The sequence below is a fragment of the Callorhinchus milii genome, unplaced genomic scaffold (assembly GCF_018977255.1).
Source record: "Callorhinchus milii isolate IMCB2004 unplaced genomic scaffold, IMCB_Cmil_1.0 Scaffold14, whole genome shotgun sequence".
NCBI lineage: Eukaryota > Metazoa > Chordata > Chondrichthyes > Chimaeriformes > Callorhinchidae > Callorhinchus > Callorhinchus milii.
The window spans coordinates 17,558,067-17,577,090 of record NW_024704755.1 but is presented as its reverse complement, the minus strand read 5'-3'; the positions used below and the strand labels follow the sequence as shown (position 1 = coordinate 17,577,090).

Below are 19,024 nucleotides of genomic sequence, written 5' to 3'. Positions count from 1 at the left end.
GTCAAGCAAAGACCCTGTTACTGTGAGTCCAGTGTCAGTGACCCACACCTCTCTTGCCCCCTCGGTGTCTGTTTTTGTTAGTGCTCCGAGACGCCATCCGGCATGAAGGGTGCTATGTAAATGCAAGTTGTTGTCCTGTGGAGGGAGGGATACTGGACATAACGGGAGCTGAATGTGATTGTCGACAAGAAGTGGAACTCTTTAAGCACTCTGAGACGCTACCCTGCGTGGAGGGCGCTATATCAGTGCAAGTTGTTGTTGGTGTTGGAATCCCCAAACAATGGCGATCGGACCCGCACAGACCAGGCTAGAGATCAGCTGCTCCCAGAGCCTGCGCCAGGCCCCACTTTCCCTGCTCTAACCCACCGCGATCCCCACCAACCCACCATCACTGCCCGGCCCAGGGTTCCCGTCTCCAAGGCCATATCACTGTTTGTATGGCCACCAGCCAATAACCCACTGCTTGTTATTGTCCTTGGCATCTCCTCCTGCTGATGGGAGCTCACTGCCAGGGATTCGGTGATGGAGACACACAGGTAACTTGCTGTCTGGCGTCACATCATTTCTGGTCACTGACCTGCTCTCACATAGAGGAAGGGGAGACACTGGAATCAGAGCTCACTTGATCCCCTGGTCACTAGGCTCAGGCTGGGCTTGGTCATGGTTCAGGTCCACATTGTCCTTTGGCAATTTGGGGCCTAGAAGAGTTTGGGGGGGAGGGGCTAGTCTGTGGGGACAACCCTTGTTCCCTAGTGGAAGCACTTTTCAGTCTAACTTGGCTAATGAGGGTGAGCAGCCTAACATAAGAACATAAGAATTTGCTGGTGAAAGACTAAGGTCATCTAGTTCACCTTCCACCATCTCTCCTGGCAGTCGCTAGACGTGTCGTGTCCGAAACTATACACTGTATTAGCCCCAGATCTTATTTTCTAGCATAAATCTAACTAATTGAACATTTTCTGCTTCTACCTTCCGTCTGTCTCCCTGGGGAGCCTGTTCTGTTCCTAACCTCAAACACCAATAAAATAAATATTAAATAAATGACCGTCCACCACAGGCAGTGCTGAACATCTCCGATCAATCACAGGGACTGTCCGCTATCCGTTTACATTAAAATTCATGAGCAAAGGAGGAGATCTGGACTGAACATACACAGCAGCCGGTGGAGGGGTCACACAGTCACTGATCGCTCTTGTGCGATGTCTGTGTTACAAGCATGAGAACGGAGGGGAGGGGAGAGGGGGTGACATGCTCTGGGATGGGATGGGAAGGGGTCGGGGGGGGCGCAGGGGGAGGTATGGTTGCTGCGGTGGGCAGGGAGTGAGGGGTGTGGTGTAGTTTCTCTACAGAGGCTCTGTGCACAGCACCATGGCCAGCTCCCGGCGGTACAGACGGCCACCGTCAGACAGCGACAGAATGTTTTTCTTGTAAGCGCTGAATTTCTGCACGTCCATTTCCTGGGAATAACAAGCAACAAGAGATTCAAAGCTCGCAGGATCAGCCATTCCCACAGCAGTGCGTTAGACATTTTATTATAACATTAAATCCTATGCCACAGAGTAAAGCTCCCCCTACACTGTCTGTACACACTCCCACCTCAGCCACAGACCCCCTACACTGGTCAGGGACGGGCAGTGTAGAAGTAGCTTTACTCTGTTTTGTGAAGCACTGATATTTCAGATTTCGATGAACATAAAGGGACACAACCAACAAAATTACATTGTGAAGCGCCTTTCACATTAGGAGGACGTCCCAAAGCGCTGGACAGTCAGTGTTTCGGATCCGAGCTGGGGGTCGGGTTTGGGGAGGGGGGAGGGCAGGGGGGGAAGCACGGAGATCGAAAGCACAGACGAAGAGGAGAGTGTTGGGACGGATCTTGAAGGCGGCAAGGGAGGGGGTGAGGTGGAGGGACTGCGAGATGGAGTTCCAGAGGGTGGGGGCAGAGTGGGAGAAGGTCTGCCCACCAATGGTGTAGCGGCTTGAGATGGGGGACGTGAAACAGGCTGGAGCCCGCTGAGCGGAGGGAGTAAGCAGGTTGGTAGGGGTTAGGAGGAGGCAGAGGTGTGGATCCTCCCTGTTCTCACCTTTTTATTTTTTTCATACAAGTCTTTAAGCAGCGCATCCAACTCGTTCTTATCAATGTAGCCATTGCCATCCTGAGGAGACATAACATCAGCTCGTCTGGAGGCCCAAGGCTGGTCCAGACCCCTCAGCCCCTCCCCTCAGCCCCATCGCCTCAGCCCTCTCCCCTCAGCCCCATCGCCTCAGCCCTCTCCCCTCAGCCCCCTCCCCTCAGCCCCCAGCCCCATCGCCTCAGCCCCCTCCCCTCAGCCCCAAGCCCGCTCTCCTCAGCCCCCATCCCTCAGCCCCCTCCCCCCAGTGCCCAGCCCCCTCCCCCAGCCCCCTCCCCTCAGCCCCTCTCCCCCCCTCCCCAGCCCCTCTCCCCCAGCCCCCCCTCCCCCAGCCCCCCCTCCCCCAGCCGCCTCTCCCCAGCCCCCTATCCCCTCAGCCCGCTCCCCCAGGCCCCGCCCACAGCCCCCTCTCCCCCAGCCCCCTCGCCCCCAGCCCCTACTGCTTGTTACCTTGTCATAAAATGCGAAGATTGCGTTGAATTCCTCTGTGCTCAGCTTCATGCCCTGAGAGTGAATGAAAGACTCATAATTAAATAACAATAATAATAATCCTTGGCATTGATATAGTGGATTATCACGTATAAAGCTGGGGCACCGTGAATGTGCTTCACAGCTGCTGTGGTTAGGCACGGTGAGCAAGGGAGGGGCTGCGCGCCCCTCGCCCGGCCCCCCAGCCCGCCTTAGTACATGGTTTTCACTTCCTCTTTGCTTGGACCCTCTGCCCGTTATGAGTGGGTAGGCGGAGGGCAGTGTGTGTGTATGTGTGGGGGGCGCGGCAGTATTTGTGCACGTGTGTGTGGGGGCGGCAGTGTGTGAGTGTGTGTGGGTGGGGGTGGTTCTGGAAAGCAGTGAAGATTGGGAGCTGATTTGTGGACGCAATGTAGAGGGAGCTTTACTGTGTCTCTAACCCTGACCTGGGAGTGTGGACACACAGTGTAGAGGAGCTTTACTGTGTCTCTAACCCTGACCTGGGAGTGTGGACGCACAGTGTAGAGGAGCTTTACTGTGTCTCTAACCCTGACCTGGGAGTGTGGACACACAGTGTAGAGGAGCTTTACTGTGTCTCTAACCCTGACCTGGGAGTGTGGACACACAGTGTAGAGGAGCGTTACTGTGTCTCTAACCCTGACCTGGGAGTGAGGACGCACAGTGTAGAGGAGCGTTACTGTGTCTCTAACCCTGACCTGGGAGTGTGGACGGACAGTGTAGAGGAGCGTTACTGTGTCTCTAACCCTGACCTGGGAGTGAGGACGCACAGTGTAGAGGAGCGTTACTGTGTCTCTAACCCTGACCTGGGAGTGTGGACACACAGTGTAGAGGAGCGTTACTGTGTCTCTAACCCTGACCTTGGAGTGAGGACGCACAGTGTAGAGGAGCTTTACTGTGTCTCTAACCCTGACCTGGGAGTGTGGACGCACAGTGTAGAGGAGCTTTACTGTGTCTCTAACCCTGACCTGGGAGTGTGGACGCACAGTGTAGAGGAGCTTTACTGTGTCTCTAACCCTGACCTGGGAGTGTGGACGCACAGTGTAGAGGAGCTTTACTGTGTCTCTAACCCTGACCTGGGAGTGTGGACACACAGTGTAGAAGGAGCTTTACTGTGTCTCTAACCCTGACCTGGGAGTGTGGACGCAGTGTAGAGGAGCTTTACTGTGTCTCTAACCCATGTTAACCTCGCACTTGATGAGCACGTAAAGTGACCAGTCACAGAGGGAGAGATAAACTATAATGGGAGCCGGCCTGAGTATTGTCTAATGACCACACAACTCGTGGCTTTAGGGTATCAGGTGCCATGTTATTACCCCAGAGAAAGACCCTGGTCTTTGTTGCTTCACATTACCTGCTGTCCACCAGTCACTAACCACACACCCTGTTGCACAAACTGGCTTGTTCCAGGGCAGAGAGAGAGAGAGACAAGAGACAGATACACACCAAGACACAAAGGACAAATTAAACAAGGGGTACAGAACACTTGAGGAACAGGAAAGGAGTATTTGTCCCAAGAAGTCGCCCATTTGGTTGATCTTGAATCTCGTGCCATTCCTGCACATCTCCCCCACCTTCTCCAGAAACCTCCTCCCCATCATTTACCCCATTTGCTTTCCTGCCCTTCACTCCTGACTCAGCCCCAGTCTATTGCCCTTCATAGTCCAGTCTAAATTTACCATTTATGTCTAACTTTTCACCCACAAAATATATAAACAATTCACTTTATAGTATATAGTGGAGTCCTGTAGCTCAGTGGTTAGAGCTCTCGCTTTGCAAGCGAGAGATCTGAGTTCAATTCCAGGCAGGGCGAAACCTTGGGCAAGTTTCCTTACTCCACACAGAGCCTAATAATAATCCCTCCAAAACAAAACAATAATAAATTGGTCATTTTCAATCTACGACTGTTTGTGGGACATTGCTGTGCGCAATTGGCTGCCGCGTTCGCCCACAAATATACAGTCAATTCACTTTACAGTCTATTCTGTGAAGCGCTTTGGGACGTCCTCCCGACGTGAAAAGCGCTATATCAAATGCAAGGATTATTATTATTATTATTATATCCTGTGAAGTGCTTTGAGATGTCTCAAAGACATGATAAAGTGCTGTATCAAATATAAAGATTATTTTTATATTATATCTCCTCAGTGTGGTCCATGATGACCAATAAGAAGCACCTCAAAGAGCTTCACAAGATTTTACTGTAAAGTGTAGTGACTGTTTATTTTGTGGGTGAATGCAACTACCAATTTTGCACACAGCAATGCCCCACAAACAGTCATGGAGAGAGCAACCAATTTTATTTGGGGGATTGTTTGGCAGGACACTGGGAGAGAGAAACTCCTTTCTTTTTTTCAAATAGCACCAAGGGATCATTGTGAATACCTTGTTAACCCCTCTGACAAATCAGCATCTGGACAGTCCAGTCCACCTGCCCTGTGGTCTGCAGGTTTGGAAGGTTACTTGTCTCCAGTGTTGTCCCTTTCCAGATAATAGCCAGCATAACCTTTAAATTCAACACACACACTGCCCTGTGTAGGATTCTTGCTCCCAAACTAATGGTTTTACCTGCGGTAAACTGCATTTGTCATCTCCTGGCTCATCAGATCCTAGTCTGAATCTGGAAGCACCATTCCTCCACTGTTCAAATCAGCTCTGAGATCCCAAAGCTACACATATTTCCCCTCAGCTCACAGCTCATGGTTCCCATCTCACAGCCACCCAAAGACTGACCTCCTGGGATCTCCTCTCATAACCCCACCACTTTACATCTTCCCCTAAACTGTCTCCCAGTCATCACCCATTTTCTATCTACCACTTTCTTTTGATTTACAGGGAGAGTCACCGAGCGAGTGACATGGGACAGAGAGAGAGAGAGAATGATCTGAGAGAAAGACCATGTGCGGAGACAGAGACAAACAACACACACAGGACGTAGGCTGGAGAATGTACAGTGATGACACATATGCTGGGAGATAGCAGGGCAGAGGCCTGGAGAGCGAAGGGTTCAAGGGAGCAGAAGATGGAAAGCGAGCAATTAATCATGGCCTGGGGAGTGAGGGGTGAGGGAGTGAGTGGCAGTGCAGGGAGTTGGTGGTTAAGGGGAGTAGACGCTGGGGGTGAGGGGTTAAGGGGAGTGAGGGGTTAAGGGGAGCAGGGGCTGCGTAGTGAGGGGTTAAGGGGAGCGGGGGTTTAGGAGGCGTGGGGGTTTAAGGAGAGTGAGGGGTTAGGGGGAGTGGGGGATTAAGGGGAGTGGGGGATTAAGGGGAGCAGGCATTGGGGAATGAGCAGAAACAAGTAAAAATGGGAACAAACATGAAATCTGCTAATAATGGGGTTTGTTGGGCATGAGTAAGAGATCAGCCATTGCCTTTGGCTGTGCTGTTTGCATAGACTGTGTGTGCCTCACACACAAACACTCGGTTATAGGGGAACATGGCAGGGACAGCGAGCTGTGCTGTCAGGGGATGGCAGCAAGCGAGAGCCAAGCAGCGACTTAGGGAGCCTTACCTGTGATCCTCCAGGGCCCTGGGAGTAAAATAGAAGCTCATCAATGTCTCAACGCACACTGTGCCCGCACAAACACTGCCTGGGGAGGGGAGGAAAATGCCAATCTCACCCCCCACCACCACCACCTCGCTGTGGTGCCTCTGCCATGTGGGGCTCTGCTCTGTGGGGCTATGTTATTTGGGGCTGTGTCAGGGCAGGTCTTGGGGTGGGTGGGTTCACAGCTCCAGCACTGGGCAGTCACAGGGTGCCCCAAACTGTGGGCAGAAAGAAGGTGGCAATGCTCTTACGCATTTCATGCTGAGATGTGTTGCCCACAGGAAGCTCACACAGAGCTCCTGGTTCTTGCCATCCACTGAGTGAGGCTGAAACCCACGCTTGGCCTCTGACCAAATAAGAACATAAGAATTTGCTGGTGAAAGATCAAGGTCCATCTAGTTCACCTTTCACCATCCTCTCCCAGCAGTCGCTTGACATGTCATGCCCCAAACTATACACTGTGTCCCCAGATATTATTTTCCAGCTTCCACCGTCCGTCCATCCGTCCGTCACCCCCACTTTCTCTCACTCTCTCTCTCCCCCCCCCCCCGGGAGCCTGTTTCATATGTTTACTACTCACTCACTAACTATCCTGTAATGGTGGGTGTAGATATGCCGGAAGGATCCTTACATTCAAATCCCTTCTCTCCATAGATGCTGCCTGACCTGCTGAGTGTTCCCAGCGACTTCTGTTTTTGGCAACAGAATGTCGGAATTGAGCCAGTCCTCTGTGACAGTCTCTTTGGGGTGGGGTGGGGGGGGTTGAGGGGGGTGAACCCCAGCTGAGCCCTCCCCTCCCCTGACACCCACATGTGTGATAAACCAGCTTTTGGGTGGAGTTACTCTGGGGAGAGGGGAGAGAACTGTAACACCGGGGAATCGGAAAAACTCACCTGAAACTTCAATAGGAAGTTTTCCTGAACAGGTAATAACCTGGAGACAGGTGTGGGGGGAAGAGATCAGTCACATGACAATGTCTGTGTGTCTGACACCGTGCTTTATACAGCGGTGTACAGCGTCACTCAACCACATTCACACCCTCACACACAGAGTCACTCACACACACTCCTCACATTCTCACTCATTCACTCACACACGTGTAAACATACAAACTGTGTTATGATGGTCACTAAACGAGGTTTGTGTTATCTCGTTTCCTCTGAACTTTCTGGACTGCGTTTGTGTGTGTGTGTGTGTGCGTGGGTGTGTGGGTGGGCATGTGAGGGTGTGTGTGGGCATGTGAGGGTGTGCGTGGGTGTGTGAGGGTGTGTGGAGTCCTGTAGCTCAGTGGTTAGAGCACTCGCTTTGCAAGCGAGAGACCTGAGTTCAATTCCAGGCAGAGGGCGAAACCTTGGGCAAGTTTCCTTACTCCACACAGAGCCTAATAATAATCCCTCCAAAACCAAAAACAATAATAAATTGGTCATTTTCAATCTACGACTGTTTGTGGGACATTGCTGTGCGCAATTGGCTGCCGCGTTCGCCCACAAATATACAGTCAATTCCCTTTACAGTGTGTTCTGTGAAGCGCTTTGGGACGTCCTCCCGACGTGAAAAGCACTATATCAAATGCAAGGATTATTATTATTATGTGTGGGCATGTGAGGGTGTGCGTGGGTGTGTGGGTGGGCATGTGAGGGTATGTGTGGGCATGTGAGGGTGTGCTTGGGTGTGTGAGGATGTGTCTGCGTGTGTGTGTGTGTCTTTGTGAGCCTGTGTGTGTCTGTGTGTGTGTGTGTGTGTGTAAACATACAAACTGTGTTATGATGGTCACTAAACGAGGTTTGTGTTATCTCATTTCCTCTGAACTTGCGTTTGTGTGTGTGAGGGTGTGTGGGTGGGTGTGTGGGTGGGTATGTGTGGGCATGTGAGGGTGTGTGGGTGGGTATGTGTGGGCATGTGAGGGTGTGCGTGGGTGTGTGAGGGTGTGTGTGAGGCTGCCCTGGATACAGTGTATTGCCAAGTGCTCTGAGACGCTACCTTGGGTGAGGGGCGCTATATTGCTGCTGTTGTTCCAGGTAATAATTCTTACCATCTAGTCAGCACCTTTCCCCAGGATCTCAGCCCCTCACTGTACATCAGTCTTGTTATTGCCGCCCTGCGTGCCCACTCCCTCTCCCACCCCCATCATCACCCCCACCAGGCTCCGTGACCCTACCACCCCCATCATCACCCCCACCAGGCTCCGTGACCCTACCACCCCCATCATCACCCCCACCAGGCTCCGTGACCCTACCACCCCCATCATCACCCCCACCAGGCTCCGTGACCCTACCACCCCCATCATCACCCCCACCAGGCTCCGTGACCCTACCACCCCCATCATCACCCCCACCAGGCTCCGTGACCCTACCACCCCATCATCACCCCCACCAGGCTCCGTGACCCTACCACCCCCATCATCACCCCCACCAGGCTCCGTGACCCTACCACCCCCATCATCACCCCCACCAGGCTCCGTGACCCTACCACCCCCATCATCACCCCCACCAGGCTCCGTGACCCTACCACCCCCATCATCACCCCCACCAGGCTCCGTGACCCTACCACCCCCATCATCACCCCCACCAGGCTCCGTGACCCTACCACCCCCATCATCACCCCCACCAGGCTCCGTGACCCTACCACCCCCATCATCACCCCCACCAGGCTCCGTGACCCTACCACCCCCATCATCACCCCCACCAGGCTCCGTGACCCTACCACCCCCCATCCTCGCCCGACTCCACTGGCTTCCCATCACACAGAGGATATAGTTCAAGATCCTGGTCCTCACCTTCAAAGCCCTCCATGGTTTTGCTCCCCCCGACCTCTGTGACCTCCTAACCCCCTACTATTCTGTGTGTGTGTGTGGGTGGCTGTGCGTGGGGGTGGCTGTGCGCGGGGGTGCCTGTGCATGTGTGGGTGCCTGCGCGTGTTTGGGTGCCTGCGCGTGTTTGGGTGCCTGCGCGTGTGTGGTTGCCTGCGCGTGTGTGGGTGTCTGCGCGCGTGTGGGTGCTTGCGCGTGTGTGGGTGCCTGCGCGGGTGCCTGCACGTGTGTGGGTGCCTGCTCGTGTGCGGGTGGGCTGTGTACGGGGGTGCTCTGAGACTCTGTCCGGGGTGGTTGGGTGGTGCCTGTGTGCGTGGGCGGCTGTGTGCGTGGGCGGCTACGTGCGCGTGTAGGTGTTTGTGTGGGTGATTGTGTGTGCATGTGCCTATGTGTGTGGGTGTGTGTGTGTGTGGGTGATTGTGTGTGCATGTGCCTGTGTGTGTGGGTGTGTGTGTGTGCATGTGCCTGTGTGTGTGTATGTGGGTGATTGTGTGTGCCTGTGTGTGTGGGGGTGACTCACCGCGCCATCTCTGACAGCCCTAGTTTGCCGTCGCCGTTAGCATCGAACATCCGCAGCTGAAAGGGAAGATTTTGGTGAAGCTTTGCGTGTCAGACACCCGGCCGGTCACGGTGACGGGTTTCCGTGTGTGTCAGACACCCGGCTGGTCACGGTGACGGGTTTCCGTGCGTGTCAGACACCCGACTGGTCACGGTGACGGGTTTCCGTGTGTGTCAGACACCCGGCTGGTCACGGTGACGGGTTTCCGTGCGTGTCAGACACCCGACTGGTCACGGTGACGGGTTTCCGTGCGTGTCAGACACCCGGCCGGTCACGGTGACGGGTTTCCGTGTGTGTCAGACACCCGGCGGGTCACGGTGACGGGTTTCCGTGTGTGTCAGACACCCGACTGGTCACGGTGACGGGTTTCCGTGTGTGTCAGACACCCGGCTGGTAACGGTGACGGGTTTCCGTGTGTGTCAGACACCCGACTGGTCACGGTGACGGGTTTCCGTGTGTGTCAGACACCCGGCTGGTCACGGTGACGGGTTTCCGTGTGTGTCAGACACCCGACTGGTCACGGTGACGGGTTTCCGTGTGTGTCAGACACCCGGCTGGTCACGGTGACGGGTTTCCGTGTGTGTCAGACACCCGACTGGTCACGGTGACGGGTTTCCGTGTGTGTCAGACACCCGGCTGGTCACGGTGACGGGTTTCCGTGTGTGTCAGACACCCGGCCGGTCACGGTGACGGGTTTCCGTGTGTGTCAGACACCCGACCGGTCACGGTGACGGGTTTCCGTGTGTGTCAGACACCCGGCCGGTCACGGTGACGGGTTTCCGTGAGTGTCAGACACCCGGCCGGTCACGGTGACGGGTTTCCGTGAGTGTCAGACACCCGGCTGATCACGGTGACGGGTTTCCGTGTGTGTCAGACACCCGGCTGATCACGGTGACGGGTTTCCGTGAGTGTCAGACACGCGGCTGGTTACGGTGTGTGTCAGACACAGAGACTGCCACACTGAGCCTGAATGGCTGTTAGGGTGAGTGTTGACCCAGGCTGTGTGGAGGGTGTGCGTGTGCTGTGTTACTCACTATGGTCTGGGTGTACTCCTGCAGCTTCTTATCATCATAGTGTCGGTTTGCTTTCTGCAGCAGGTCCAGGAGGAAGCTCTGTGAACACAAACCTTGGTCAGACCTCACACGCTGTCACCATCAGAGCAGTTAGGGGCAGGAGGAGGCCGTACAGCCCACCCACCCTGCTCTGCCAATTGATGATTATAATGGCAGATCATCAGCCTCTCCCCCTCTCCCCCTAGCCTCGCCTCTCCTCCATCAGCCTCTCCCCCTCTCCCCCTAGCCTCGCCTCTCCTCCATCAGCCTCTCCCCCTAGCCTCGCCTCTCATCCATCAGCCTCTCCCCCTAACCTCGCCTCTCCTCCATCAGCCTCTCCCCCTCTCCTCGCCTCTCCTCCATCAGCCTCTCCCTCTCTCCCCCCTCTCCCCAGCCTCCCTCTCCCCCATCAGCCTCCCCTCTTCCCCAACCTCCCCTCTCCCCCATCAGCCTCTCCCCCAGCCTCCCCTCTCCCTCATCAGCCTCTCCCCCTCACACCCCAGCCTCCCCTCTCCCCCATCAGCCTCTCCCCCCAGCCTCCCCTCTCCCCCATCAGCCTCCCCTCTTCCCCCAGCCTCCCCTCTCCCCCATCAGCCTCTCCCCCCAGCCTCCCCTCTCCCCCATCAGCCTCTTCCCCTCTACCCCCAGCCTCCCCTCTCCCCCATCAGCCTCTCCCCCTCTACCCCCAGCCTCTCCTCCCAGACTCCCCTCTCCCCCATCAGCCTCCCCTCTCCCCATCAGCCTCCCCTCTCCCCCATCAGCCTCCCCTCTCCCCCATCAGCCTCCCCTCTCCCCCATCAGCCTCTCCCCTTCACACCCCAGCCTCCCTTCTCCCCCATCAGCCTCTCCCCCTCTATCCCCAGCCTCTCCTCCCAGACTCCCCTCTTCCCCATCAGCCTCTCCCCCTTGCCCCCCATCCAGCCTCCCACTCTTAAGTCCCTACCGAGCCCGACAAGCCCCCATGTGTTTGTTTTGTGCACACCCTCTGCAGTTTGCCCCCGGCGACACTCACCTTTAGCTCGTTGGCTTCGATGTAACCGCTGCGATCTGTGTCGTATTTCCTCCAGGTCTGGGGAGAGAAGGTTCCCATTAGGAGAGTGGGAATTCTTCATGTTACACTTGGATCTCAGTGTATTTTCAGTTTGGAGTCTTACACTGACAGGGAGACTGTAATCCCTGGGTTTACTGATAATAATAATCCTTGCATTTGATATAGAGCCTGATCACGTCTTCGAGACGTCTCAAAGCGCTTCACAGAATAGGCTGTAAAGTGAATTGACTGTATATTTTGTGGGTGAAATGCGGCAGTTAATTGCGCACAACAGCGTCCCACAAACAGTCGTGGTTTGAATGACCAAATTATTATTATATTTTAAGAACTTATTTTAAGGGATTCTAAACCCCAGAAAGCGATCCGCCAATCAATTAACAACTTCCTGCTCACTGCTGGTAAACAGAGGAGAGTGTGTGGTGTAAGGAAACTTTTCACCCAACATTTCACCCTGACCCGCCCGGGAATGGAATCCTCTCACTCGTGCGATGAGTGCTCTAACCACTGAGCTACAGGGCACCAGTCCCCAGGCTACTAGGATCCTGTACTCTCTTACTGAGCCAACCATTGCCAACACAACGATCTTAAACTCCTGACAATATCCACTCAGATGAAGAACCGCCTGGGATCCGACCATTACATGATACCCACCCACCATGTTGTCTTTCCATCACAACATCCAGCTGCTTCTGTCCCGGCCTTAACTTCCTGTTCTTCCCCCTCGGTTACACTTCTTGTAAGAAATACTTCCCAGTGTCTGTCATAAATGTTCTTGTCAAACCCTGACCCTATGTTCTCTTTGATCTGTGTTGGTGCCTCTGAAGGTATTGTTCTGAGTTTCTCAAATCCAATTAGAAATTTAAACAATCTCCCGCTTTGTTTTGCATCATTAACATCATCTCCTGTCCTCTACCCCATTTTCTCCTTTGTCTTCCATGTCTTCCACTTACCTCCATGAACTCTCCGCTGGAATGGACACATTGTCTGAAACACAGTAAGAAGTTCTCATCTGTGGGCAGGATCTGCGCCAACTGCAAAACAGCACAGCAAGATAAGCCGTCTCCACTGCTGTTCTCTTCATAGTTACTCACCTCCTCCTGTGGCTGACACACAGCGGCCTCACTAGACACCTCAGGTCTGCAGGCTGTCCTCCCAGGAGGGGAGGTATCTGGGGTCTGTACTGGCTCCAAAGTGACATAAGAACATAAGAATTTGCTGGTGAAAGGTCCATATAGGTCACTTTCCACCATCCTCTCCTGGCTGTCGCTTGACATGTTGTGCCTCAAACTATACACGGTATTAGCCCCAGATATTATTTTTTAGCAGAAATCAATCTAATTTATTATTGAAACAACCAACATTTTCTGCCTCCACGGTCTGTCTACCTCCACGATCTGTCTCCCTCCCTCCACGGTCTCCCTCCCTCCACGATCTGTCTCCCTCCACGGTCTCCCTCCCTCCACGGTCTGTCTCCCTCCACGGTCTGTCTCCCTCGGGAGTCTGTTCCATACGTTTACTCCTCGCTCAGTGATGAGTGTTTCCGCAGATTTGTTCTGAATTTATCCCCTTCAATCACAGGCTGTCTGGCAATGGAATATCAGAATTGAGCCGACCCTCTGTGGCCGTCTCTAGTCCAGTTCCTGAGCCAGGCAAGTCCAGGGTACTGCTGATTGACAATTGACTGACTAGCCAGCCGTCGGCAGGGCTTGGCAGGGCAGGACGGTGACTGGGGGCAGGGATTCTTCCTACTCAGCTCCTGTTAATAATAATAATAATAATAATCCTTGCATTTGATATAGCGCTTTTCACGTCGGGAGGACGTCCCAAAGCGCTTCACAGAACACACTGTAAAGTGAATTGACTGTATATTTGTGGGCGAACGCGGCAGCCAATTGCGCACAGCAATGTCCCACAAACAGTCGTAGATTGAAAATGACCAATTTATTATTGTTTTGGGTTTATGGAGGGATTATTATTAGGCTCTGTGTGGAGTAAGGAAACTTGCCCAAGGTTTCGCCCTCTGCCTGGAATTGAACTCAGGTCTCTAGCTTGCAAAGCGAGTGCTCAACCACTGAGCTACAGGACTCCACTTAACCCTTCAAGCTAAAGTCCTAGCTGGAGAAGCAGCAGGAAAGCTGGCCAGGTAGCAATATCAATGGCAAGCTGTGCGGGTTTAGCTGGTTAGACTCCAGCAGTTACCCCAACACACACAGGGGGGACCCCAAGCCTTGGCTCTCGCTGACCTGTGCCTAATACTCTCTGAAATTTGGTAATCAGGATGCAACCCTCCAGGGAGAGAGAGAGAGAGAGAGAGAGAGAGAGAGCATTCCATTCCATCAATCTATCTCTGGGATTTCCATGTGTGGGTGGGATGCATGGAATTCTCAGCTTGGTTTGGTTTGGAGACTCTTGGTGATGGGTTTCTGCGTGTGTCAGACACCCGGCTGGCCCCAGGCTGGGAGGCCGGCTGCACAGTACCCTGGTTAAGGTACAAGTTGGTCTCACAGTCTCTCACTCACTCACACACACTTGCGCGCGCGCTGGGTCCCTCTCATCACTTACCTCTGCCATCTCAATCCGGCCATCGGCATTTTTGTCATATTTTTCCATAAATTCCTTCACGTGTATTTCCTGTAAATGCAAAATCACCAGGATTTACAGCTCCATCAATCACATCACAGGGTATGAGCTGTGTGTGTGTAACAGTGACAGATGTGAGCTCAGTGTCAGTCACCCACATGCCAATCATTGATGGAGGGAATGAGAGATCGGCAGCCTTAGTGTTAGAGACAGAGAGAGAGACTCAGAGACAATATGTCTTCCCACTGAACCCATCTGAAAGCTTGGTTTGAACCATCTCCCTCTGTTCAGAACTTCCCCCAGCGAGGGAACACATAAATGATGACTGCCCCTACAGTGGCTTATTACTGTTGTACCATCTCAGATGTCTGCAGCATTTAACAGAGTTACTTGTATGTGTAGTGAGCGACCCGGTCCTTTCTCTTGTCCACATACAATGCAAGTGAGCAGCCTCGACTCTGAAATCTCTGCCCATTTAGCCAGAGCCTGCGACTCCCTTAATAACCCGCCAGCCCTCTCACAGACAACAACAGCAACAACAACAGATTACATTGGGGTAAATACTAGAGTTTATCTGGCTAAATCCATTGCAAATTTTGGCCTACGTCCCGCTCTTGTCCGTCCAGCCCACCCCCCTCCACCACCATTCCCCCACCATCCCTCCACCCCTGGGTTTTAATTTGCGGGATTAATAGGAAATGGGGAACATGTAGAAGCACTGGACAGCCCCTCACGCACGGCCCCTCACGCACGGCCTCTTACACACGCACGGCCTCTCATACACGCACGGCCTCTCACACACGCACGGCCTCTCACACACGCACGGCCCCTCACACACAGCCCCACACACACAGCCCCTGGGACCCCACGCATGGCAGAGAGAGCAGGGGGTGACTACAGAGGTAGGTTTAAGGTGGAATTTAGAGACAGAGAGAGAGAGGAGACGAGGCTGAGGAGTCAAGGCATGGCAGCTACAGCGGATAAGGATGTAGTGACTGAAAGCTCAGCCACTGAAGGGGGCTCCAACCATCATCTAAGTTGGTGTGTGGGTGCAATATTAGACCCCAGGGAGAGAGTGAGACGGTCGAGTCTGTCTGTTACTGTATCACTCAAGATATTTAAACACAATTGTTTGGGGAAATAAAAGGCAAAATACTGCAGATATTGGAAATGTGAAACAATAACAAAAGTCGCTGGGAACCCTCAGCAGAGCAGGCAGCATCTATGGAGAGAAGGGACTCCGAAAGGGTCCTTACATTCAAATCCCTTCTCTCCATAGATGTTGCCTGCTCTGCTCAGGGTTCCCAGCCACTTCTGTTTTTATTTCACAATTGTTTGGGGTCTAGCTCACGCCTCAGGCTTTCAATCCATGACAGTTTGTGGGATGCTGCTCCGCTCAATTGGCAGCCATGTTTCGCCCACAAAATATACAGTCTATCACTCTACAGTATATCCTGTGAAGCGCTTTGAGACGTCTCGAAGACATGATAAGGCACTGTATCAAATGCAAGTATTATTTTATGTATTACCACACTGGGCCGGAAGAGGGCGGTGTCAGATCAGAATGAACTCTCATTGTCAAGGCAGAATGGTCTCCAACCCTGACCTGGGAGTGTGGACGCACAGTGTAGAGGAGCTTTACTGTGTCTCTAACCCTGACCTGGGAGTGTGGACGCACAGTGTAGAGGGAGCGTTACGGTGTCTCTAACCCTGACCTGGGAGTGTGGACACAGTGTAGAGGAGCTTTACTGTGTCTCTAACCCTGACCTGGGAGTGTGGACACACAGTGTAGAGGAGCGTTACTGTGTCTCTAACCCTGACCTGGGAGTGTGGACGCACAGTGTAGAGGAGCGTTACTGTGTCTCTAACCCTGACCTGGCAGTGTGGACGCACAGTGTAGAGGAGCGTTACTGTGTCTCTAACCCTGACCTGGGAGTGTGGACACACAGTGTAGAGGAGCTTTACTGTGTCTCTAACCCTGACCTGGGAGTGTGGACACACAGTGTAGAGGAGCTTTACTGTGTCTCTAACCCTGACCTGGGTGTGTGGACACACAGTGTAGAGGAGCTTTACTGTGTCTCTAACCCTGACCTGGGAGTGAGGACGCACAGTGTAGAGGAGCTTTACTGTGTCTCTAACCCTGACCTGGGTGTGTGGACACACAGTGTAGAGGAGCTTTACTGTGTCTCTAACCCTGACCTGGGAGTGTGGACACACAGTGTAGAGGAGCGTTACTGTGTCTCTAACCCTGACCTGGGAGTGTGGACACACAGTGTAGAGGAGCGTTACTGTGTCTCTAACCCTGACCTGGGAGTGTGGACACACAGTGTAGAGGGAGAGTTACTGTGTCTCTAACCTGTAGTAACAATACAGCCTCAGTGTTAGAGCTCACACAGACACGCCCTGAACAGCAATTTGAGGTCTTGCCATCTCTTTGTCTCTATGTCTCTCTCTCACTCATCAGCACCTGTTCTCAACATCTCTTTCTTTGTAACCACCTCTCTCTCTCTCTGTCTCTCTCATCAGCACCAGGAGTCAGCACCTCTGACTTTCTGTTTCTCACAGTCAGCCACACACCACCCCTACCCTCCCGGTTCACATTTCAGCCCCCCCCTAACTCCCCGGCTCACATTTCAGCCCCCCCCTAACTCCCCGGCTCACACTCCGCCCCCCCCCCCCTCGGCTCACATTCAGCCGCCCCCTCCCCTCCGGCCCACACTCCGCCCCTGGTTCACACTCAGCCCCCCCAGCTCACACTCACCCCCCTCCCCCCCGGCTCACACTCACACTGACAGGCACTCACCACCTTGGCACCTCTCCTCACTCTCTGCAGCTCTCGGATGAAGTTTTCCAACTCTTTCCCCTCGATGTAACCATTGCCTGTGTGAGGCAATGCAGGAAGTGTCAATGATAGGCACCAAAGACTGAGGCAGGGCAGGGAGGCAAGGCAGGGCAGGACAGTGAGGCAGGGCAGGAGGCAGGGCAGGGAGGCAGCGCAGGGCAGGAGGCAGGGCAGTGAGGCAGGGCAGGGAGGCAGCGCAGGGCAGAAGGCAGGACAGTGAGGCAGGGCAGGAGGCAGGGCAGTGAGGCAGGGCAGGGAGGCAGCGCAGGGCAGAAGGCAGGACAGTGAGGCAGGGCAGGAGGCAGGGCAGTGAGGCAGGGCAGGGAGGCAGCGCAGGGCAGGAGGCAGGGCAGTGAGGCAGGGCAGGGAGGCAGCGCAGGGCAGAAGGCAGGACAGTGAGGCAGGGCAGGAGGCAGGGCAGTGAGGCAGGGCAGGGAGGCAGAGCAGGAGGCAGTGCAGGGAGGCAGGGCTGGGAGGCAGGGCTGGGTAGACGAGGCAGGCAGGCAGGGTGGGGAGGCTGGGTGAGGAAGCAGGGCAGTAGCCGGGACAGCAAGCTCATGCAGTCACTGCCTCAGGCATTCATCAAAGGCGCAAACAGTAAGAAGTAAAACATAAAACTCCTGCATAAATATTCGTTTCAGAAAGTTTTTTTTTCCTGAATTTAAAAAAAGCTAAATTGTGTGTTTCATATATCTTATAATAATCCTCAATGTTAATCACATAGTGACCAAAGGCAATGTTAATAATGATCCTTACATTTGATATAGCGCCTTATCACGTCTTCGAGATGCTCAAAGTGCTTCACAGGATACACTGTAAAGTGAATTGACTGTTTATTTTGTGGGCGAAACACGGCAGCCACGACAGCAGCGTCCCCACAAACAGCCGGGGATTGATTGACCACATTTTTTTGAGGGCTTATTACCCTCAGAAAAGCGATCCGCCAATCGACTAACAAGTGGGTTCCTACTTACTGTTAGGTAAACAGAGGTGTGTGGAGGAAGGAAACTTGCCTAAGGTTTTGCTCTGCCCAGGAATCGAGCCCAGGTCTCTCACTTGCGAGGCGGGGGCTCTAACCACTGAGCTACAGGACTTCACATTGCCCAATGTCAATGTTAATCACTCAGTGTCAACCTTCCAATGTTAGTGCTGCTGCCTCCAGCCAGTCTCACACTGACACACACAGTCAGCTCTGCAGTCACTGTCACACACACTAAACACACCTCAGTCCTTCCCTTGAACTAACACATTGATGATTTATCACTAAAAGCTAAAAGGATGATTTTTACATGAAACCCTGAACCTTGTTGCTTCCTCTTAAACAATCAAATAAAACGGAAAGAGAAGCAATAACTTACCATCAGAGTCATAATGTTTCCAGATCTCAAGGAACTGGGAGGCTGACAGCTCTGCCAGGTGCAGGTAGGGTGGCTGCTCTCTCTCTGCCATCCTGCTCTCCTCTCCTCTGCTCTCCTCTCTTTCTCCTCTTCTGGCTCTCCTGCTTTCCTCTTCCCTTCTCTCTCTCCTCCTCTCTTCTCTGCTCTCTACTCTCTCTCTCTCCTTCCCCTCTGTTCTCCTTTTCTACTCTCTCTCAGCCCTCCCTCCCTCCCTCTCTCAGTCAGGGCTCCAGTCTGCTCTGCCCTGCGCTGCCTGCTGTTCCCTGCTTTTTATCCCAATGCCCATAGCCTGCAGGGGGCGCCCTGCCCATAGTGCCAGCCCGGCCTGCAGGGGGCGCCCCCTGCCCACAGCTGCTCACAGTGCCAGCCCATAGCCTGCAGGGAGCGCTGTGCCCTGCCCTGCCCTGCCCGCCCTGCCCGCCCTGCCCTGCCCGCCCTGCCTGCCCGCCCTGCCCTGCCCTGCCCGCCCTGCCCGCCCTGCCCTGCCCGCCCTGCCTGCCCGCCCTGCCCTGCCCTGCCCGCCCTGCCCGCCCTGCCCTGCCCGCCCTGCCTGCCCGCCCTGCCCTGCCC

At 54.0% G+C, this 19,024-nt stretch overlaps 1 protein-coding gene across 2 annotated transcripts; it reads right to left on the bottom strand.

Moving 5' to 3' along the window:
* Window positions 1-992: 992 nt before the first annotated feature.
* calb2a (calbindin 2a) lies at window positions 993-18,538 on the bottom strand. 2 transcript variants are annotated; one of them, XM_042340220.1, is made up of 12 exons: window positions 18,416-18,538; window positions 17,019-17,095; window positions 14,198-14,266; window positions 12,586-12,666; window positions 11,597-11,653; window positions 10,567-10,644; window positions 9,494-9,549; window positions 7,058-7,097; window positions 6,129-6,146; window positions 2,583-2,636; window positions 2,085-2,156; window positions 993-1,457 (listed from the first exon to the last, which is right to left on the bottom strand). In XM_042340220.1, exons 1-12 carry the CDS (start codon window positions 18,504-18,506, stop codon window positions 1,344-1,346), a joined length of 807 nt encoding a protein of 268 aa, XP_042196154.1. In that variant the 5' UTR covers window positions 18,507-18,538; the 3' UTR covers window positions 993-1,343. The 2 variants fall into 2 exon arrangements, with proteins under 2 accessions (XP_042196154.1, XP_042196156.1); XM_042340222.1 differs by lacking the exon at window positions 6,129-6,146.
* Window positions 18,539-19,024: the final 486 nt, after the last annotated feature.

What these genes read in the sequence shown, in the direction of transcription:
- calb2a (XM_042340220.1), bottom strand. Translation starts at nt 18,506, where the DNA reads ATGGCAGAGAGAGAGCAGCCACCCTACCTGCACCTGGCAGAGCTGTCA. An exon ending in GCCGGATTGAGATGGCAGAG is followed by an intron (nt 12,667 to 14,197) that starts GTAAGTGATGAG and finishes GCTGTTTTGCAG; the next exon opens with TTGGCGCAGATCCTGCCCAC. An exon ending in GGGCTGTCAGAGATGGCGCG is followed by an intron (nt 7,098 to 9,493) that starts GTGAGTCACCCC and finishes ACCTGTCTCCAG; the next exon opens with GTTATTACCTGTTCAGGAAA.